Here is a 24,174-nt window from a genome sequence, read left to right on the forward strand (position 1 = left end):
GTGTTTTAGTAATATTGTTGCTGTGTGTGTGTTTATCAGAGAACTAATTACATATCATGTTAAAAACCTCTGCAGAGTTATCTAAAATTGGACAGAAGCAGCCAATAGCAGCAATTAGCCTGGAGTGCTCCAATTAGTGGGCACATTTCTTTTGGGGAAAAAAAAAAAGTTTTAGTAAGATGCCTGTTTGAAGAAAAAACTGAATTCATGAGCCCCTATTATAGATGTTATAATTTATTAGCAGAGTTAGTGAAGGTAAAACTTGTTAACCTATAAAGATAAAACTCTGTTAACTTTATAGTAAAACTATAGATTGTCAGAATACAATCTTTAGTTAAATGTTTATATAAAATAAAATTGTTGGAGTGAAACTCTTCTCATATGATGTAGTAGTGTAAATTACTCTGTACCGTGTTCATAAAGCTTAGTTTAACATTTAAAAAATCTCAGATGTGAAGATACTTATGTGGCAGCGTGGATGGGAGGGTAGTTTGGTGGACAGTGGATATGTGTATATGTATGGCTGAGTCTCTTTGCTGTCAACCTGAAACTATCACAGCATTATTAATTGCCTATGCTGCAAAATAAAATAAAAAGTTGAAAAAAATAGATTAAACTTTAAAATTGAGAGAAAAAAGATCCTATCTTTTTATACCAAATTGATAATGTAATTGCAGAGAAAAAAACCATTCAGGTTAAAAAAAGAAATCTCAAATGTATAGATACTTCTAGATTAGACTATGATATTGGCTCACTTAGAAATTTGACATGTAGCAGAATTATTTTCCTAGAAATATGTTTAATACTAATAATAGGGTGGCTAAATTTACGTTTGGTCAAAATTACTTGATTAGAACAAGATGGTAGAATTTAAGTTGTTGCAGTGTGGCTTGTGAGAGAGGAGAGCATTGAGTGGTTGTGACTGGCTGAGTGGGATGAGGAGGGAAAGAGGAGCAAATATTAGAAGAAAAATCCAAAGTATGGTGAAAAAGTAAAGCCAAACGTTGATTTTAGTTAGGTTTGATGAAAGCTGATCATTGGGTAGTGGCTGAGTATTTCATATTATCAGGAATAAAATACATTCATTGGCTTGTTAGCCAGGGTGTTGGAAAGTAGCAGTTTTTCTGGTCCTGTAAAGAAAGGGGAGTTACGAGTTTTTTGTCCCTCTTGTGAAAGGTTTCCTTTAACACGACTCTTTGACCCACCAAGCTTATGACCAAAGTTGGTCTCAGGAAAAGTGGGGGAGCGTGGTGGGGTTGAGTAGCATAGCCCGGTGCAAGTGGGCAGGAAGGTGTATGTGGCCGGCCCGACTGTGGTTAGGTCAGAAGCAGCGTGCTGCCAGTGATTTCTTGGCATTTGGGTTTGAACTCAGAAACTCAGAGCTATTCAGGATGTTAGAGAGATCAATACAACACATGCATTAATGTTCTCTTTGTTTTGCTTATTATAAAGGTTTTGCAAATTGATAAAACTGAAACTGCTTTTTGTTTTCATTTCTAAGGTACATCCAGGTTATGGATTTCTCTCAGAAAACAAAGAATTTGCCAAACGTTTGGTAAGTTTGTAATGAACAAGAACCTATTAGCTTATACTTCAGAAAGCAATGTGATGGTGTTGCTTTTATAAATGTGGGTAATGGTGTGTTATAGACTTTTAATTGACCCAATGATTCTTTGAAAATAGTTTGGGAAAAGTGAAGACTTTTATTCTGTAATCTTAAGTCTTGATTTGAAGAGTAAAAATGGAAAAATTGTAAAATCATCATTACACATAATGAATGATACCTAGTTTATTACACTTTGTGTGGACTTTGACTTTTAAAATTAAACATTTCAGACTTTTAGCTAAATATGTCAGGGAGTCCAGTGATTTATTAATTATTGTACCGCAAGCAGGAATGTGAAACCAGAAGTAAGATTCTGGTATTTGTCCCTTTTATTGCCTATTACGGCATTTAAGATCAAATCTTACTACTGCTTCTTTATTATGGGAAAAGTTTTTTTGTTTTGTTTTAATGATTTGAGTATCCGGCTGATACCATCATCCTGACTAGGTATGTGAACCTATATTTGCTATTAAACTGATTTTCCAAGTATATTTATATCTACATTCAAGATGATACTGAAACCTTAGTTTTTGGGTACTAAAGTATGATATTGAATAATGTTTCAAGAAATTCATTAGGTATTAAGTTAACTTAATATTTTAGTATATTATACTTTGTTTCTGCAATATGCTTGTATTTTGCTCTTCTGTTGGTTCAAAATTATTTATGAATGCATCTGACTCTGTGACCCCATGAACTACAGCATTCTGGGCTCCCCTGTCCTTCACTGTCTCCTGGAGTTTGCTCAAATTCATGTCCATTGAGTCGATAATGCTATCTAGCCATCTCATCTTCTGCTGCTCCCTTCTCCTTTGCCTTCAGTATTTCCCAGCATCAGGGTCTTTTCCAGTGAATCGGCTCTTCACATCAGGTGGCCAAAATGTTGGAGCGTCAGCTTCAGCATCAGTCCTTTCAATGAATATTCAGGGTTGATTTCCTTTAGGATTGACTGGTTTGATCTCCTCGCTGTCCAAGGGCCTCTCAAGAGTCTTCTCCAGCACCACAATCCAAAAGCATCAATTCTTCAGCAGTCAGCCTTCTTTATAGACCAGCTCTCACATCTCTACGTGATGACTGGAAAAACCATAGCATTGACTATTTTCACTTAAAATTCATAAATTTAGTTTGAACAAATCTGAAGATCATAGAGTTCTAGCTCAGAACGATCTGTTTCAACCAATTTACTTTATAGATTAAAAACTAAGGCCTAAAGAAGTTGTGACTTGAGCTCACAAAGATGGCTAATAGTAAGAAATGTCTGGAGAGGGCACATGAGGTATAGGTATCTGAGGGTCCAGATTTCCCAGGTTTTGTGCAGTATATCCACATTTTCCTATTTATCACTTTTTATTATCTTGTTTGAAATTTTGACTGAAGTTCTGTCATTATGTAAGAAAATGATTCGAATATAATATATTTTAAATCTATTTGTACAATATGACATATTTAAGTTTGTATGAATGAGATGTCTCTAAACTATGGTCCACAGGCCAAATGCAGCTGCAGTCTGTTTTTTTATTATAGATTAAGTTTTATTGTCACACAGCATCACAGGGATAACAGGTGAGTTGTCTGTGGCTGCTTCTGCTTTAGAACAGCAGGGTTGCAGAGCTGTAGTAAAGACTGAATGGGCTGCAAGTAAATATTTACAGTATGGCCCTTCATAGAAGTTTGCCAGCTCCTAGTACAGATGAGTATCTGAGTCTGGGAGAAGTGAAATGCTAATATGTTCGTTCATGCATTTATTCAGTCATTAAAAAGGATTAGTTGATATCTTATGTTCAAGGCATTTAAGAAGGGTATAAAATTGCATCAGATGCGTGTCCTGCTCATGAGCAGCTCACAGTCATGTTGTGAAAAATACATCAAATACCCACATGACTTCAGGGAGGAAAGTGTCATGAAGAAGTTCAGACTCTCTGTTAATGAGGATAAGATTGTGCCGTTGGGCGTTTCATGTTAGGGAAAAGAGGATATAAAGTGTGACTACCCTCCTTTCTCATTAATTTTTCTATTTTTATCTCCTTCATTTTCCTTTATCCATGCTATCCCTCTGCCAAGCCAGACTGAGTGCTGTTCCCAAATGTGGCTGGCTCTCCCTGTCCCATCCTTCTTATCACTGTCCTCAGTGGTCCCGCCTGTCCCCTCACCCCACATTTCCAACTACCATCTCTCTTTGAAGGCACAGTTCACGTTACCCCTACCAGAATGGTTTTCCATGTCCTTCTGGTGAGAACGAATCTCTTTCCTATGTCTTCTAGAGCATTAACTTTTTCTTTTTTTTTAATTTCTTACTTGGTATAGCACCTTCCTTGTTATGTTAAAATTGTTTCTGTATTTTAGTCTCTTAAAATAGGAAACGTGGCTTTCTCATTCTTTGTTTCCCTTTTATCACCTAATGATTTCTGTGTAGTAAGTTCAATGAATGTTATGGAAAGATTTAGTAAATATTATTAGATGAAGAATCATAGAATAACCTGCAAGAAAACTTTCCTCCTATGACAGAAGGGATGGTTTTGTAATTGAAAAGTGGTATTGCCATATGTTTTTATTCACCATGAAAATATGTAGCTGATGATAACTAACCTTCTCTTTTTGTACGTCATGGCAAGATTCTTATTTGGGATATAATTTTCCTAGCATTAAGACTTTTCCCATTGAAGTGTGCCATTTAAATTATTCATTTTGAAATGTCTGGCTGTAGCTGGCAAATTCCATAAAAATAACAGAATGACATAAAATTGCTTACTGATTTTGTTACGCATATCAACATTGTGTGGTTAGTGATGAGCCATTGAAATCTAATAGTTATATCTCAAACTGGATGTATTCTTAGAATCTGTTTTCCAAGATAGTGGTGATAGACTACTATGTTGGTGACAACCTTTGGCAAGAAAGATGAGCAGAACATGGAAAAGAAATTTTTAAGTTTAATTACTGTGGAGTTCCTTTTACCGTAATGGTGTGACTTATGTTTGAAATTTAATCAAATGTGGAGGGCCGCTCCCCATTAATTTCTGGTTCTGTATTTGTTTTATTGCTGTTCAAAATTAGCATAATATTTACTTTGTTGATAGAAAAGATATTTGTGCTTTATCATCTGATACATTGTTTTTAGTTTACAGCTTTGAATAAAATGATATGTTAATTTTTTTTCTGATTTAGAAAGTACCATGAATCAAATGTCAAAAGCATTCTAAACTTTATATATATTTTTTACAAGGCTAATTATTCTTTATGCTTAACTTACATGAAGTGGGATCAGATTATACAGTATACCTACTGTATATAATTTAAACAAAATCTTGTTTCAGCCCCTGGAAAGAGTGGTTTAAAGATTAAATGAGATTTAAAGAGATTTCCTGGGGCTTCTCAGGTGGCACAGTTGTAAAGAATCTGCCTGCCGATGCAAGAGATACAGGTTCGATCCCTGGTTAGGGAAGATCCCCTGGAGAAGGAAGTGGTAACCCACTCCAGTATTTTTGCCTGGAAAATCCCATGGACAGAGGAGCCTGGCAGGCTACAGACCATGGGATTGCAAAAAGTCAGACCGAGTGACTGAGCACGCATTGAAAAGATTTCCTAGTATTCTGTTATCTTTCTGGTTTTTATGTATGTGTATTTTTCATGTTATCATATCATATTTTAATTCAGCACAGCATTATAAGTTGCAGTAGTTACCTTTATAAGAAATTCATGTTAGATTTAATAATTTGTGTCTCATGTATGGGTCTTATCCATGTACTTAAAAGATATGTGTATCTATGCATATATAGAGATAGTGCATTCTATGCAGAATGCTCAGCATTGAGGGTGGAGAGGGGAACTGTGGGAAGCAGTTGAGATGTGACGATTGTATTTTTTGTCTCTCTCTGTTGGAGACTTTCTAGTAAGATAGTATAACTTTCAAAAATAATAGTGAGATGGACTTTTTAAATCCATTGAATTAACCAAACATTTAAAAATAGCTATAATACCAATGTAGGCAAGTGTACAGGAAGTGTCTTCTTGTTCATGGGAGTGTAAATTATTTCAGCCCCCTTTTTTCTTTTTGTTCCAGAAATTTGCTAGGATTACCAAAATCTAAAGCTTATATATTCTTTGACTCAACAATTCCACTTTTAAGAATTTCATCTACAAAGATATACTTTAAAAATGTTCATTGTAAGGTTGTTCGTAGTAGCAAATTTTGGAAATAGCTCAAGTTTTTTTCCTTTAAACTGAAGAAAATGACATCTACCCTGTAGGGTTGTTGTAAAGGTTAGAAACCACGTGTATAACGAACTTAGCACAAAGTCTGGCATTACCAGGCAGATCACCTTATCGTTATAAGTCTTAGTTAATAATTATTACTTTAGTCAATAGAGAGAGCTATTGAAGAGTTTTATTTTTTTTTTTTTTGAGAATGAGATAGTTAATATTAGCATTTTTGGGGAAATCTGATATTATTTTCATGTGTATTTTGTGATCTTAGCTGTTTTTTCTGTTGAGATTAATAATCTGATAATATTATATTCCTGTACACACATGCATGATTCTGTAGTTTACAAAATACTTTGACCTTCACCTGTATGATTTCATCTAATTCATACAACCATTTAACAAAAAGAAATCTGAGACTCAGATGCAATGATATGCCAGCCATCACGCTCTATTGGTAAGGAACAGAATCAGGATTTGACCTCAGTGGGATGAGCGTAAGGACACAGAGCTTAAAAAAATCCTGTACTGTGGTTTGCTTAGTTGGAAAGCGTCAGAAGCCAAACACTGAAGACCAAATACCTGTAGGGAACTTAGCCAGCACACACAGAAATCTGTTCCCCAGTTTATAGTAACAGAGGTAGCACACGATCAGCTTGTGTAGATAGAAATTTGAAGAAACCCTTTTGCAAGGTCATTGGTCTTCAGTTGCAAGATTGTAATCCACAGTGTGTAGGAATTGTAAAGTGTGTATTAAGTACTTGGCAACTGATACTAAAATTATGAAGTTAGCAAGTTTGCCAATGACTTTAACAATAATTTTGTTCTTAAAATATTAAGAGTGCATTTGAAATAATCTATCTTATGCCCAGTTCACTCATATTTGAAAAAAAAAAGCAAAGACCTTGCAAGCCCAAAGTTGTTTTATAACCCTTATTTTATCTACATAGGTTATGATCTGGGTAGTTCATGGAAGTATGTTTTGTGTGTGGCTTAATTATGTATGTCATGGCTTAAAAAGGTTAATATTACACTGTATTTTGTAGACATCTAGTTTTAACTACATAACTGCTCTTAACATTATTAGAAATTTCTGTTTTGGACACAGGTCTGTGATTTTATTATACTAAAATGAGAAAGTTTTGAGAATGCAAAGTCTTAAGAAATTTAAGTCACATGTATACATTGAAAAGGAATGTTTCTTCTATCTGTGAATGTCTGACCCCAGCCCCTAGTTTAAATCCCTAGTGGCTACCGCTGCTACCAAATGTGTATTCTTCTGGAGTGCATGCACGCATCTGTGTTAGCCTGCTAGAATTTGCTTATAAATTTGTTATATAGGGTACTCATATTTGCTGAAGTAAGATTGTGTTTGTTTTTAAGAAGACAAGTGGGCTCCCCAGGTGGCTTAGTGGTAAAGAATCCATCTGCCAGTGCAGGTGTGATCCCTGGGTTGAGAGGATCCCCTGCAGGAGGGCATGGCTACCCACTCCAGTGTTCTTACCTGGGGAATCCCATGGACAGAGGAGCCTGGTGGGCCACAGTCCATGGGGGTTCTAGAGTCAGACTTGACTGAGCAACTAAGCTAACAAGAAAAGAAGTGGCACAGAAATTTTCTTCCCTTCCCCCAGACTTTTAAAAATAGATGTGGAACACCTACATGCAGATACTCTTGCAACATTTTTACTTAATCTTTCTGACAATGTGTGGTAGCTTATGATTTATGTCAAAGAGAACAATCTCAGAATAAGTGCCTTGCCCAATGGCACATAGCCCGAAAATGAGAGCACAGTATCTTACAACAGTCTTTCACTGTTAATCCCACACTCAGTAAATGTTGTGAACTGCTTCTAAGATGAACTGGAACTAGACGGGATTGTTAGTGTTTTGTTTTGAATTGACAGCTTTGACTGCCACCTATTTTTACCGTTGGTAGAAACTGTTTCTCTTTTGACTCCCTTTTCCCCCTCTAATTTGTGTACCATTGTTAAGGACTAAAAATCAGAATATTTCTTTTGGTTTTCTGGTCTCCTGAGCTTGGATGTCAGTGAAAGTAACTGTCTTGGCTTGGATTTGCTGTTATAGTTAAAGTGAGTTGGGAGAACTGCAGGATAGTCACTGATGTCCGTTTCCTCTCAGGGATCTTCCGTTGAATTAACAATGTCTTACTGAATTTAGAGGAGAGATCTGATGACTCTGTCCTTTTGCCAGTAACTTTGTAATAGGTTCTAATTCGTAATTATAACTCTGTTGTGTTCGGAAGGCTTACTGAATACCTGTGAAGCAAGCTTCACAAAGCCCTCGGCATAACGGACTGTGTGAAATGTTTGAGGACATGGTTGAGAATGCGCTGGCTTAAGAGTTCAGCTTCAGGAAGATGATATGGCGCAGAAATGTTCTAAATCGGATGCCTGAAAGGGAAAAATCTTCTGTTTTTAGAGAGTCTTTAAGGCAGATCCGTTTAGAGTTGTGGGGCTTGGGGGAGATTTCAATAGGAAGGTTTCTTTCTCCCTTTGGCTTGAGGTTAAAACAGTTTGAATTTTATACTCGCACTTTGCTCCACCCTCTCCTTTCTGTCTGCTTGCTTGCTTGCGGGTATTACCACTGTCTGCAATCTGAGTTAAAATTCTTACTCTGCCACTTCGGAGCTCTGTGGTCTTGGACAAGTTGCTTAATGTTTGATTTGAAAGACTGATGTCTTATGCTTACTGTTGGCAGAACTTGGTTTTCTCCATCTGACTCAGGTCTCTTGTAGCCAGCGTGTAGTCACGCCATGCTTTCTTAATCCTTTTGATCATCTGTATTCTTTAATTGTAGTGTTTGGCCTTTTAAACTTTTTGGTTTGCCTCAGTCTTAGTTTCTTTAAAGACAGCTTTTTTGGAAATACAATTTATATCATAACACTCACCCTTTTATAATGTAAAAACAAGTTATATAACTGTTGCCACTATGTAATTTCCATAGAATCTGTTACCATTTAATAAATGATCGATATGACTGGACTTATGTCTAACATTTTATAAAATTTTGTGATTGTCTCCTCTTTTTCTGTGTTTCCTGTCTTCTTTGGGTTATTTTATTTTCTGGAATTCCATTTTAAATTGTCTAGTGGTTTTCCTAGGGATTACAGTATACATCCTTACTTTATATGGTCCACTTAGACCTAGTATAGTATTATACCATTTCATGTACAGTGTAGAAATTTTGCAGTCTCATAGCCCACTATTTCCTTCTTTACATCTCCATTCTCTGTGTTGAATTTTCATATGTATTTCATCTGCATATGTTATAAATTCCATGGAAAAATGTCATAATTCATCCTTTAAATGTTTGTGAAGTGAGTTAAGACATTTCCTTTATTAATGACCCAAGTAGCTTTCAGTTGAAATTAATACTGATTTTTATTTTTGTTCTTTTTTTTTGGTTAGGTAGAAGAATTATTAAGTTCATTTTTTATTATGTTTAAATGTGGTAAATTATACATAACATAAACTTTACCCTTTTATCCAGTTTTAAGTGTACAATTTGGTGGTATTAAGTATACTTATTGGTATACTGTCTAACTGTCACTACCTTCATCTCCAGAATTCATTCATCATCCAGAACTGAAACTCGCAACCCATTAAATAGTAACATTCTGTTTCCCCTACCCCTCCTACTGTCTGTCTCTGAATTTAACTGCTCTGGGTAACTCTAAGTGGAATCATACAATATTTATCCTTTTGTGACCAGCTTACTTCACTTTAGCATAATGTCTTGACTCCATCCATGTTGTAGCGCAGGTCGGGATTTCTTTCCTTTTGAAGGCTGAATAATAGTCTACGGTTTGGATATATACCACATTTTGTTTATCCATTATCTGTTGATTATCACTCAGTTGGTACATGAGTAGATGGTGGAAATTACCCTTTTTAGTGTTTTTGTATCACTCAAGAAGCTTTCAGTACATGTTTGTTAACTATTCTTTAGATGAGAGAAGTTGCTGAAGTAAAATTTGGAATTTTGAAGTTAGGGTATTTATGAAGCCTCTCTGTAGTTTACTGTTGTAATGCAGTTTTTTAACATTGGTAACTTTGTGTTCTCTTAAAGTTTATTTTTATCCATTTATTTGTAACTCTTATACTTAAAATTTAGTGGAGATGATTGTTGTTCTCATGAAGGTAATAGATTGAGGATTTCGTGGGACTAAATGAAGTAACATTAATTATCATGGTTACATATAGTGCCCCACATACATTCTAAAATTAGGCTTTTCAGTACATGCTTTCTAAAAAGGGGCAAAGAGGCAGAAATAATGAGATGATTCTGGGGCTTTGTTTTCTGACTGGACCTTATCTAAAGATACTGTTACAAAGTTTTTGAGGTGCCATACAGTGTGTGACATGCTCATTTGCCTAAGCAGAGAGTGTTCCTTTCTTGTGTGTGTGTACTTCCCAACATGCTTAGGGCATGTCTGCAAATGTGTGCACTTTCTTAGCTTTTTATTCAGTCCTTCACATATGAGTTGGTTATTGAATGCAGTTTTTTAAAAGAAATAACCTTAATGACCCAGATCAAATCCCTTAGGATTATTCAGTGGAAGTGACAAATAGATTCAAGGGATTAGATCTGGTAGACAGAGTGTGCTTGAAAAACTATGGACAGAAGCTTGTAACATTGTCCAGGAGGCGGTGATCAAAACCATCCCCAAGAAGGAGAAATGCAGGAAGGCAAAGTGGTTGTCTGAAGAAGCCTTACAAATAGCTGAGAAAAGAGAAGCAAAATACAAAGGAAAAAGAGAAAGATATACCTAACTGAATGCAGAGTTCCAGAGACTAACAAGGAGAGATAAGAAAGACTTCTTAAGCGAACAATGCAAAGAAATAAAGGAAAACAGTAGAATGGGAAAGACTAGAGATCTCTTCAGGAAAATTAGAGATACCAAGGGAACATTTCACACAAAGATGGGAACAATAAAGGACAGAAATAGTAAGGATCTAACAGAAGCAGAAGAAATTAAGAAGAGGGGGCAAGAATACATAGAAGAACTGTACAAAATAGTGACCACGATGTTGTCACTCACCTAGAGCCAGATATCCTGGAGTGTTAAGTCAAGTGGGCCTTAGGAAGCATTACTGCGAACAGAGCTAGTGGAGATGATGGAATTCCAGCTAAGCTATTTCAAATTCTAAAAAATAATACTGTTAAAGTGCTTCACTCAATATGTTAGTAAATTTGGAAAACTCAGGAGTGGACTGAGAAAAAGACTGGAAAAGATCAGGACTGGAAAAGTCAGTTTTCATTCCAATCCCAAAGAAAAGCAATGCCAAAGAATGTTCAAACTACCATACAGTTGCACTCATTTCACATACTACCAAAGTAATGCTCAAAATGCTTCAAGTTAGGTTTCAGCAGTAGGTGAACTGAGAACTTCCAGATGTACAAGCTGGATTTAGAAAACAGAGGAAGCAGAGATTGAATTGCCAACATCCATTGGATTGTAGAAAAAGCAAGGGAATTCCAGAAAAACATCTGCTTCATTGATCACAACAAACTGTGGAAAATTCTTAGAGATGGTAGTACCAGACCACCTTACCTGTCTCCTGAGAAACCTGTATGTAGGTTAACAAACAACAGTTAAAACCAGACATGGAACAATGGACTGATTCCAAATTGGGAAAGTAGTATGACAAGGCTGTTTATTGTTATCCTGTTTATTTAACTTATGTGCCAAGTACATCATGAGAAATGTCAACTGGATGAATCACACACTAGAATCAAGATTGCTAGGAGAACTGTCAACAACCTCAGATATGCAGATGATACTACTCTAATGGCAGAAAGTGAAGAGGAACTAAAGAGCCTCTCGATGAAGGTGAAAGAGGAGAGTGAAAAAGCTGGCTTAAAACTCAACATTCAAAAAGCTGAGATCATGGCATCTGGTCCCATCACTTCATGACAAATAGATGGGAAAAAAGTGGAAATGGTGACAGATTTTATTTTCTTGGGCTCCAAAATCACTGTGGATGGTGACGGCAGCCACAAAATTAAAAGATGCTTGCTCCTTGAAAGAAAAGCTATGACAAACCTAGGCAGTATATTAAAAAGCAGAGACATTACTTTGCCAACAAAGGTCTGTCTAGTCAAAGCTATGGTTTTTCCAGTAGTCATGTATGGATGTGGGAATTGGACCATAAAGAAGACTGAGTGCTGAAGAACTGATACTTTTGAACTGTGGTGTTGGAGAAGACTCTTGAGAGTCCCTTGGACTGCAAGGAGATCCAACAAGTCAATCCTATAGGAAATCAACCCTGAATACTCATTGGAAGGACTGATGCTGAAGCTCCAATACTTTGGCCACTTGATGCGAAGAGCCAACTCATTGAAAAAGACTCTAATGCTGGGAAAGATTGAGAACATGAGAAGAAGAGGGGAATAGAGGATGGGATAATTAGGTAGCATCACCGACTCAGTGGACATGAGTTTGAGCAAACTCTGGAAAATAGTGGAGGACAGACAATTCTGGTGTTCTGTAGTCCATGGGATCTCAAGGAGTCAAACATGACTTAGCAACTGAACCACAACCAGAGAAGTAGCATATCATTAGGAAAAATTATGTGTTACTTTTCTCAGCCACTATACTTATAAGGCAATATCTTGATTAATAAATATAGATGCTGGTGTTGATTACAAGAGTACAAGCGAAACGACTGTAATCATGGTGTGAATTGATAAGATTTCTACCTTTAGCAGTTTAACTTTTTTGAATATGTATTGTGTGCCAGGCACTATCCAGTCATCTATGTGTACTGACTCTCTTGCTTTCATAACAGCCCTATAGGCAGATGGTACTGTCTTTATAGGTGTAGGAAGCAGAAGCAAGGTGAGTTTATGCAGTTTGCTCACACAGCTCTTAGTGCCTGGGCAAGGATTCAAGCCCAGGCATCACCTAGCCTCCTATCTTCAGGGCTGTAGAAAAGATTGTACAACTTGTTACAGAGCAAAACAAAACTTTTATAAGTTTTCAGCTCTTGTTTTTTTTTTTTTCTCACCCATCAGTATGTTTTCCTTACCAGACTCTCTGGGCTCCGTCACTCGGTCATGTCCAACTCTGTGTGACCCCATGGACTGGAGCCCCCCAAGCTCCTCTGTCTGTGGGATTTCCCAGGCAAGACTACTAGAGCAGGTTGCCATTTCCTTCTCCAGGGGATCTTCCTGACCCCAGGATCGAACCTGCATCTCCTGCCTTGGCAGGCAGAGTCTTTACCACTGAGCTGCCTGGAAACTATATGATTTAATAATTATGATTTTGTTAGGCCTGTTGATCTAAGGTCTATCTAAAGAGTTGTCCACAAAAGTTAAGCTTTTCTCCTGAAAGCTAGAAGTAAGAAGAAGAAGCAGTTAAAATAAGAAAAGCATATAGGAAAAAAAGAAATGGAAAACAGTGGTTGTAGTTTGTAGTGGAGTCTGTGGTGTGGAGGTCCTGGTTGAGCCAGTGTGTGGTGGCTACCTCAGCCACCAGGAACACACGTGTCGGCCGACTCCTTTTTCAGATGTCTTGGCCAGTATCGTTCTAGTGATTGGGGTGTGTGGGTCTTAGCAGCTGTAACAAAATTTGGTAGAGGTTAAAAACAGCATTGAGGGTGAGGAAACTACAGATACTGAAAGATACTCAAGGAATAAGAAGAGAGAGAAAATAATCCTTCCGAGTTGTCAAAAATAACCAATCATGCAGAAGTATATATCCTGTAGAAGGTAGGCAGTTGCTTGTGTCCTCTGAGGAAATCACCCAGACAAGTGTGTATTTTTCTTCATGGAGAAAGAAAGTCAAAAATTCCTGGATTCCTGTTAGATAGGCAGGTGTTCCTCTGAGTGAGAGAAGACTTTGTTAGATGGGTCTCTGACAGGGGAGGAATGAAGACTTGGGCTCCTAGCAAACTAATGAATCTCTTGTTTGGGGGATTGTTGTTGTTCAGTGGCTAAGGCGTGTCTGACTTTTTTCAACCCCATGGAAAACTGCAGCAAGCCCGTCCTTTCTGCAGCCTTTATTCACCCTAGTGAATCCTCACTATTTCCGGAGTTTGCCCAAGTTCATGTCCATTGAGTTATTATCAAATAGTATAAAAAGTGGTTGCACATGCTTCGTCCCCACCCCCAAGCTGTGTATATGCTGTGGTATCATTATCTAAAGTTTAGATGAAGACACTGAATCTGAAATAAAATGATTTTCCTCGTTTTATACTAGTAGGTTGTCAGTTCTTTTGATTAAAGTCCGTTGTGTTTTCAAGCCCTGAGGGTTTGAAAAAGCTGGAGTTTAACTGCCCGCCATTATCCGGAAAACTTAAATTTAACCAGAAGCCACAATGAGAAAATAAGCAGATTTTTAATGTTGTAACAAATGATTATTGGTTATTAATCGTTTAGGGCCTTAAGAATCTGCTGTACTTTTAGGTTATCAAAGAAAGATAGAATTGTATTCAAATGTGTTAATATTGTGAGTGCTTACTTGTACTAGAGTATTCTTTGGAAAACTAACTCATAATAACGTAAAACGGTAAATTTAACTAATGATAGCCTTATTTTAGTCATTCTCTTGCCACTTTTACTTTGAAATTTTCATAAAAAATTTATAAAGTTTATTTTAGTTATGGAAATTATATTTTCAAAGTTAACAGGTACTAGATGTCTGTTCACATCTTATTTCAGAATTTTCCATTGTCAGTCGCAGATTAGATAATGGTTAATAATAATCTTTGCCTCTATATATATGACCCCCTACTCATATAAACCAAATATTTTGCTTATTTTGAGATTAAAACATTAGCTTATGGTTTATACTTCTTTTCTTGACAAACTTTATATAATTTTCAGTCTTGCCAAGTCTCTGGTGAGTGTTAGATCACTAAGTCTAGAATTTGTTGACTGAATAAAGCAATAGATTAATAGCTTGTTGGTTTTTTTTTAAAGCCACCAGAGATCTTATTTTCACTCTTCAGAAACTGAAATAATGATTCAAAAATTTTAACCAGGGACTTCCCTGGTGGTCCAGTGGTTAAGACTCCATGCTTCCAGTGCAGGGGGCACAGGTTTGATCCCTGGCCAGGGAGCTAAGATCCCACATGCCCCAGAGCAAATAGGCCTGCAGGCCACAGCGAAGGATCCCATGTGCTGCAACAAGGACCCAGTGCAGCCAAATAAACAAATATTAAAAAAAAAAAAAATTAACCAAAGTGGACCACATCTACAATAATGTTTTGCACATTTTTACCCTGTGAAGTGTAAAAGTTTCAGGTTTGTCTTAGCTTTTCGGTCCCTGAGGTGTTGACAGTGGTGGCAGCGCTGCTGCGTTACTGTGTTGCGGCTAGCTCTGCTCCTTTAATTGATGTTGAATTGTGGCTTTCCGTGCACACAGGGTTCAGTAAAAAGGTTGCAGTCGTCTAGCGAGCATTTTTCCTTTAATGTGCTCATTAGTGATGGCGAGTCCAGGTTTCAGCACACGTCAGTAATTTACATTTCATTGCTGAGTGGCTGCCCTTGTTCCAGAGTTGTTTCTAAGCCCAGTGACTATATATTGGGAATAAACAGAGTAGAAGAATTGAAAGCCAAATACCCTGCCAGGCCTTTCAGTTGGTTCTGAAGCTTCCAGTGGATCTCTGATTAGCAATGCATGAAGCAGGATGGAAATGCAAAGATGAGGCCTGCAGAAGTTGTCACAGGTAGGCCACTCCCTCAAATCCCCTTTTTGTGACCACCTTTCCATTTCATCTTCCTCAGGTTCTTCTTTCATGACAGACTTGCTGTCAAAGTGCAAATACTGTGTTAGAGCTCAGAAGTGAACAATAGAGGATCGACCTGGTTCCTTTACCCCTTCTGGCTGTTAAGCCAAGTCTGATTGTTATGCAATGAGCCGGTGTGAGCAAAGCCTTGCTAGGCCTTTAGAGCTCCTAGGGACCCTGTTATTGTGAGGGATCTCTGGGGTGACTCCTTCTGGGATTCATTTTCCCTCTTTGCCTGATTGGTAGCAGCTTGTTCTGGCTTTTGAAAGCTCGCTTAGATCATTCAGGGGTAATCTGTGAAGGCTGTGGGGCAGTGTTACTGCACATCAGGCCAGGTCTCTTGTTACAGTGTTGTCCTCGAAACTGGGATGTTAGGGAAAATCCAGAAGTTTCCTTCTTGTAGAAAAACCTGCTATATTAGAAGGAAACATTTTTAGAACTTAGGATTTTATTCTAAGTTACTTTATGCATGGAAACAGTAGCATTAGGAAACGCTAGCTAGCCTCACTGTCTTTAGAAGTTTAATAATGCAATTCTTTATACATTTTATTTACATATACATGGAAATGTGGGTTTCTTGTGAGAGAGTAGATACTAATATTGCCTTTGGGTGTTAGTATGGTCACCTGTCTACTTACTTATTTTTCTGATGTTTTTCAAAACATTGAATTTAAGAAATTTTGTTCAGAATTCATGGTTAGAACCAAAGGTGAGTGAATTTATGACCAACAATACAATATTGAAAGATGATGAAAAATATTAATACTCAAATTAGATTGTTACTATTTTACGGTAAATTGAGTTGGATGTGATTCAGCTCTTAAACATGAACGTATGTTAAGCACGGTTTATTAAATCTTTATAATAGTTTTTTTTTTTAGCTAGATTTTAATAGAGGAGCAACATGGAGCAATGTGGTTTTTGGAAATTTTTTTATGTGTATGAAGATAAAGATGGGAATCTTGAGGATATTAGCTTAGAAATGTTCTGATCAGTATTTGTAGCCTTTGCAAAAATGTAACCATAAATTTACCTTCTAGATGACGACTTGAAACTATTCCTTTTGGATGCTTGCCAGATAAAAGCCCCTTGGGGTTAAGTTCTGGAAAATCACTTGCAAATTTGTGGGGGATATCAGTGATTTTAAATATTTAACTGTCCAAACTGTCATCTACGTGCGTTCTGTCTCTGCATTGAGTTAAAAAAAATGAAAAGTTTGTGATCCAGTTAGCATTAAATGTGACATCTGCTTTTAATTGGTGTTTTATTTTCTTCCAAGTCAGTAAAAATTCAGTAAGACATGAATTATCAAATTTTGCAACGCTAAGCAACTTGTCAGGTGACAGAGTACTGCCTTGAGCACTCGTACAGATGGAAAGTGTTAAAATGTTGATCAATCGTTCTGAGTTCTGATTATGGTTTTAGAAGGCAAAAGCTTCCATAACCATTGCCAGCTTTCTAGTGTCAGATAGTATTCATTTGTTAATTATGTAGGCTTTTTTCAATTACTGGCAAATTGCCTCTTGTATAATTAGCACTTAACTAGTTTTAGTGATTCTTGGTCTAGTAGACTTGGGGTCAGATAAGGCATTATAGAATTCTTCTGTTTCTCAAGTCTTATTTATTTAGTAAACTTCTTTGTTAAATTCTTTATAGTAAAAAAAAAAAAGTTAAAAAATCTCAAACTGAACTTTAAGATGATATTCTTTTATATATACTTGTGTTGTTGAGAAGCGAGTATTTGATTCTTGACAAAGGTAGCCTTGCATGGACCCCATGTTGAAAAAGGAAATTGATTATTTCTGTTTTTACCATTTCCCAAACATTTTAAGATATAAAACATGAGTAGAGAAATCAGTTCCTTCAAGAAGAGCATGTAAAAATAACTCAAGACTTCAAACATTCTCAGACCTAAAGGAGACCAAAGAAAATGTTTTCATCATAGTGACTACATTTACATTTTCTGGTTACTGAAAATTTCAGCATAATACTGAGTAGTCTCTTTATACAAAGTGTCTTTAAAAATTCAACTATGAGGATGATTTTTTTTTTTTTTGGCTAATCGTTAATATGAAAGTAGATTTCCTCCTTTTCCTATTTGAATAGATCTGTATATTAGAGGTAGAATTGTGTTTAGAAAGTGGTTAGGGCTTATAGCAGCGTTTCTCAGATTAGTCTCTCAATATCACTCAGTAGACGTTAATATTAAGAAACCTTTAATTCAGGTTTCTTTTTAATTTTCTGCTTTAGAATATCTGATAAATGTTTATGTAGTAATGTGTTTTTGCTGCCAGAAAATCATTGCATTGTTTAATTTGATTCAAAGTCTGTCCTGTTCAGTCACTTGGATGCTGTATCGATTTTATTTCAACTTAATAACTAGAAAAGATGCTTATATAAATTAACAGTTGATAAGTAGCATCTTGAACCCAAAGGCCAAGTTTAACTGTTTCTTATACATTTTTTAAAAATATGTGAAAAATAGGAAATTTAGCTCTTCTCTTTAAACTGTACAGAACACTTTTATAGTCATTTCAATGCCTGATAACTTCAGGGTTCATTGCCCCTGTACATTTTTCAAATTATTTGCTTCTCAATACATAAGGCTTTAATTTACCTCCTACCGACAAACCCCAAATGGGTTTTTAAGAATTTTGAAGGTGGATTTCTATAGTTGGGTTGTAGCACTGGCTTTGATTGCTAACATGAGATTCTTTAAGACTCCCCAAATTTAGAAGGCTGGATGGAAGATTCAGGCAGCATCTTCTGGGCAAATGCTAAGGTGTTTTTCTTTTCAGTCACAGAATTACTGTTTTCTATAATAGGTTTCTTTCTTTGAAACCCATGTTAATGCCTATTTCTTTGAAAATATAATTTAGATGCAACATTTAGCTGTTTTTTTTCACTGTTAACTTAAATTTTGGTTTGTATGAGCTTTTTTAATCTTGAATTTTACCTAACACTAGTGACGATAACTATAAGGCTTGTACCATGGTGTACCCTAAAACAATACTTACTGCTTCTGTAAATAGCTCTGATATTATTAGTAGACGTGACTTATATTCTGATGAGTAATACCACCTCACGTTCTCATTCTCCTAGAGGTTCTCAGTGTGGCTTTCCTGTCATCCTTTCATGCTTGCGCTGCTGTTAAGAAATGAGAATAGTTGATAGCTGTATTTTACTGGAGAGAAGACTGAAATTTATGGCTGGTATTTGAATTGGGGTAATAATTTACCTCTCTGCCCCTAAATACTTTCATGATCTTTTAGGAAACTTGAGATCACTGTAGGCTTGACTTGTTAATCATTTCTGTGTTTGTGGCTCAGTTTGGTCACTAATACTGAACTTGTTGCTTATATTCTTGCTTATCTTTGCCTCCTTGCTTGCAGTTGCTGCTGTTTAAATTGCCAGGCTCTCTTTATCATGTGAGCCTGTCACTCTGTTGACAGTTGATTGGATCAGGGATTAGTGTCTGACCCAAAGGCAGTCATCTGCGGAAGGCCCTCGGCCCAGGGTGTGTGGGTGTGGATGGGGCCGTGTGTGGTGGGGGTTGTGGGTGGTGGTGGGCTGCAGAGAAGGTTGTGACATTTGAACTGAAAGAGCTGAAAGATGAGAAGGAGCGGCCAGCACGTGAGGATCTGGGGGTAAACCCTTCCCAGGAAGAGGGAATGAGCAGGTGTAAATGTTCTGAGGCTGGAAGATCAGCATGTTGGGTAGAGAAGAAGAGGCCCATGTGGCAGGAGAAGACTGCATGAAGAGGCATGTGTTACAGGATGTGGTTGAAAAGATGGGCTCAGGGCAGATCAGCGAGGTTCATTGTAAGAAGCTGGGATGTTAACCTGAGCAGCGCTGGGGAGACACAGTGGGGAATTTTAAGCATGTAGTGATGTAATGTGGTATATTTCCATATTAACTGTAACAAATGCATATCAGACTGGAGAATTATGTGATTAAAAGCACTTATGATAATGGGAGTAGGAAAAAAACGTAAACTATATATAACAAAAAACAACGCCCTAGAAGTTAGAAGTCTCCTGCTGGTCTTTCTGTAGAAGTCTTCCCTCCTTAACTTTGTCCTGCTGCTCTTAGGACACATCTCCCTGTGAAAACAGTGTTGTCTTCTAATTTGTACTTTGCAAATCATCCCCTTTTCAGTAAGCCCTCCCTTACTTAGAAATTAGTCTGAGACCAAGAATCATTCCTCTTCCTGCAGTGACTTATTTCCTTAAGTCTTGATTATTCAGTCTTGAAAAACACCCTAGTAAGACCTTCCATGGTAACCCTTGACCCTTCAAGTCTTAAGGACAGTTAGGGGAGGGTGTGGATACAAAGGGAATAGATGGTATCATAGTTTAAGGTGGCCACTTGAAATTCTGTCTCCTTTGATATCTTTCCGCCAGTGTTAATTACTGACGTGTGTGCTTGTTGATTTAGTCGTGTCCACCTCTTTGTGACCTCATGGACTGTAGCCTGTCAGGTTCCTCTGTCCATGGAATTTCCTGGCAAGAATACTGGAGTGGGTTGCCATTTCCTCCTCCAGGAGATCTTCCTGACCCAGGGATTGAACCGGTGTCTCCCGGATCTCCTGCATTGGTAGGCGGATTCTTTAACAGAGTCACCTGGGCAGCCCGTTAATTACTGATACGCTTCTTTACCTTTCTGTCTGGCCAGCAGGCAACGGTCATACCAAGGAAATGTGCTTCAGTGACTGCGTGTGTGTGGTAGGCGTTGACGTGTGCACACAGTCACTTACCTTCCAGCGGACAGTTTGCCTCTCGAACATTCTTTCCACCACTGGTGATTTGTTTAAGCTGGTTATAATCATGTTATCTCTTCTGACAGTTATTGATTCAAGGATGAATCAGTGAAGGCTCAAGCCAGTTTGGATCAATGAAACAGAAGGTGAGGCTTTTCTGGGGTTCCTGGGAAAGAAGCTTACTCATTCATTAGAGAGGCCTCGGTGCTCAAGCTCCACACCACCTTCACCCTCCACCCTTTGGTGAGTGAGAGGGCTTGGTGCAGCTGGCAGCCATTTTGTGACTGTGAGGATAGCCAGCCAAGGACAGAGCTGACTTACACAATGGGACGGATCTGAATGACTGGCAGAGAAACGGAGACTTGGGAGATAACCTTTTAGAAGAGTTTCTCTTGGTGTTGAAGGGAGTGTGTGTTGGGAGAGGGGAGAGTCAGGGTGCTTCGTGGGTTGACAGCATTTTGTACTTTCTCTCTCTTAGTTGCTCAGTCGTGTCCAGCTCTTTGTGACCCCGTGGACTGTAGCCCACCAGGCTCCTCTGTCCATGGAATTTTCCAGCCAAGATAACTGGAGTGGGTTGCCATTTCCTCCTCCAGGAGATCTTCCCGACCCAGGGATCGAATCCACGTCTCCTGCATCTCCTGCATTGCAGGTGGATTCTTTACCCACTGAGCCATCGGGGAAAGCCCTTTTGTACTTGATCAGATATTTACTGAAAAGTTTTCCTGTCCCACTGTGCTGGACACTGAGAAGCTTAGTTAAAAAATAAAGTAGGGCATAGGAAGCTTAGTTAAAAAATAAAGTAGGGCATAGGACTTGCTTTTTCAGGAATCTAATTTATGGGCATTAGATTTTGATTCCTTCTGTGATTGTCTCTTGTACTGGTTTTGCAGACTGAAAGAACATTCAGTTATTACTATTCAGTTGAAACTTTCAGAACCAGAGCTTAAAGCATTAACCCTTACGTTAATAAGTCAGGGAAACAATGTCAAGTCTGTGAGTTGCTTTAACGGTGTTGCTGGGCGGCTAGCCCCACAGTGCACATTGTCCATGGGTGTTTTGAGGAATCCAGGAGTGAAAAGATGGGGAGCTTTGAGGAAAGTATTGGAAACAGAGACTGAACAGCTGTCGGGTCTTTTGCTCTGAGTTTAGGCTTCATTCTTTGAAATCGTTCTGTTTCTGGAGGACCTATGACATCATCCTGAGTTGTTGCGAATAGAGAGTTAAAATATTTTAAACAACTTTTTTCTATTTTATTTGGAAAATTATACTTGAGTAAGTTGTTGATTTATTTTGCTTATGTCTTGACCGTTTAGAACCAACAATGATTATAACTTTTTGTTTCCCAGAACTGTATGGTTTTTATTTTAAACCCATAAAATTATGCTTTTTTCAGCCTAAGATCATTTCTGTGCTGTCTTCTCATGCAAAAAACCTGAAATCAACTTACATGTTGTTAATTTGCAAAGTCTTTGCTAGACCGAAAAACCATCTTGGAAGTACACTGGATCTCTTCAGAGCTTTATTATAGGTAACCTAAGGAAGATAGGGGCTTTGCTTGTGACTCAGCTGGTAAAGAATCTGCCTGCAATATGGGAGACCTGGGTTCGATCCCTGGGTTGGGAAGATCCCCTGGTGAAGGGAAAGGCTACCCACTCCAGTATTCTGGCCTAAGAATTCCATGCACTGTATAGTCCATGGGGTCACAAAGAGTTGGACGCGACTGAGTGACTTTCACTTTAGCTTTTTCAAGGAAGATAGAATACTTAATTTCAAATTACTTGCATTTTGTGATGTGTTGACTTTTTATTTCTTGGTAGGTCCTTAAACTAGAGTCTAGCCTTCTCTTAGGACTTACCTGGTAGCTCAGTGGTAAAGAATCCACCTGCCAATGTGGGAGACGCGGGTTCAATCCCTGGATTGGGAAGATCCGCTAGAGAAGGAAATGGCAACCCACTCCAGTATTCTTGACTGGGAAATCTCATGGACAGAAGAGCCTGGTGGGCTGCAGTCCATGGAGTCACAAAGAGTTGGACACAACTTAGCGACTAAATAACAACAACAACAAGGCTTTTCTTAGGATAGTTGAAAATTGCTTATGATGGATTAGTATTATAGCATTAGAGCACTGTTTTCTGGTTGGTATAGTGGGTGGGTCTTAGCATACTGTGAAAATGCCTTGACACATCTTCCCAGATTATGGAGTTCATCATTGATGACTTGTTTATATCTTCTCCTGACTTCTAATAATTCACTTTATGCAGTTTCTACTGTGGATACTGAACCTAAAAACTCAGACTTTGAAGTTTGTTATTAAATAGCATTATTAAATCAGAGTTGAAGTCTTTGGTCAAGTTGAGTAACTGCTGTTTCAAAATTCAGTTTTGAAAACTGAAAAACATTCTAAATCACAGAGATTTATAGCATGAACAGTAGTACTCTAAAACACCCTTATTGTTTTGGAAATGAAGTTTTAAGGTAGTAGTAACAGGAGTAAACTACGTGAAATCTCCCAGAACTTTGCAGCATGTGGCAGCAGTGATTATACAAGTCTAGCCTCCTCTTAGGGCTTCCCTGGTGGCTCAGTGGTAAAGAATCTGCCTGCAGTGCAGGAGACGTGCGTTTGATCCCTGGGTCAGGGAGATCTCCAGAAGAAGAAAATGGCAACCCACTTCAACATTCTTGCCTGGGCAATCACATGGACAGAGGAGCCTGGTGGGCTGTGTAGTCCATGGGGTCGCAAAATGAGTTGAACACGACAGCGACTGAACAACAATAAAGGTTTTTAAGGTTTCAAGTTCTGGGTAGTTTATCACTGGAAATTGTATTTGGTTTGATTATCTGCCTTACTGAAGACATTTTCATCCCATGTAAGAGCGTCTCCCGTGGAAGTCTCCCCCGGATGTCCTGCCAACAAGTCACTTATGTGAAACTTGAAACACCCTTGTAATCAAACCTGCTCTTCAGTTTCCTGTTTAAGTTTTCTGGTCTGCAAACCTTGTAGTCAACTTTGACTGTTCCCCTCCCTTGCACTTCCGAATTCTGTCATCCTCCCTAAATCCGTTGCCGGGTCTACTGTTAATTAGTATCATTGCAGCTCTTCTCACTGCTTTTCTTTTCACTGAATTTCTGCTGCTGTCATATTACTTCCTCCCTCATTTCTTTCACGTGGGCCACTGATGACTTCCTGTATCAGAATTCTTCCATGGCTTACTGCTGTCTGTAGAGCCTGTGTTCCTCAAGGTGGCATGTACAATAGTTTCATTTCTGTCTGCCTTCCAACACTGTCTGTGCTTACTTAGCTTCTCTCCAATTTCTGTTACCAGAGTCGGGTGGCTGCTGTAATTGTGTGTGTGTGGGGGGGATTTTAGCTTTCATCTGAAGAGCATCTTTGCTTCTTTGAGAACAGTGGCTTGCTTGCTTGCTTCAACTTTGGCCATGTGATGGAAGGACAAGTAGGTTTACAAGAGAGCAGGGTTTTAGGGTGAGAGAAGGAGGTGAAAGGTGTGCGGAAGAGGTAAGTTTGGCTTCTTTAGGAAGGGTTATACCATCTCGGGACCGAGACTCTTGGAATAATTTAAACACCTGCACGTGGGAAAGTGGGTGGGGAGACCTCACCAGCCAACAGCTGTGGGACCGTGACTTCTGGACCAGGCTCCTCTGTCCATGGGGATTCTCCAGGTGAGAATACTGGACTGGATTGCCATTTCCTTCTCCAGGGAATCTTCCTGAACCAGGGATCAAACCCATGTCTCTTATGTCTCCTGCATTGGCAGGCAGGTTATCACTAGCGCCACCTGGGAAGCCCAGTGCTTTACACTGATGAATTCATTTAACCCTCCCAGATACAGGAACTG

At 38.2% G+C, this 24,174-nt stretch overlaps 1 protein-coding gene across 26 annotated transcripts in view; it reads left to right on the forward strand.

Moving 5' to 3' along the window:
* The window catches only part of PCCA (propionyl-CoA carboxylase subunit alpha), a 409,555-nt gene that overhangs the window by 107,906 nt on the left and 277,475 nt on the right, over window positions 1-24,174 (forward strand). For all 26 annotated transcript variants that reach the window (XM_081548961.1, XM_081548973.1, XM_081548977.1 and 23 more), the window contains one exon: window positions 1,502-1,555. In XM_081548961.1, coding sequence (XP_081405087.1) covers window positions 1,502-1,555 — 54 coding nt within the window. The remainder of the gene's footprint in view (window positions 1-1,501; window positions 1,556-24,174) is intronic.

The sequence above is a fragment of the Giraffa tippelskirchi genome, chromosome 12 (genome assembly GCF_054371585.1).
Source record: "Giraffa tippelskirchi isolate mGirTip1 chromosome 12, T2T-mGirTip1v1.2.pri, whole genome shotgun sequence".
NCBI classification, from domain to species: domain Eukaryota; kingdom Metazoa; phylum Chordata; class Mammalia; order Artiodactyla; family Giraffidae; genus Giraffa; species Giraffa tippelskirchi.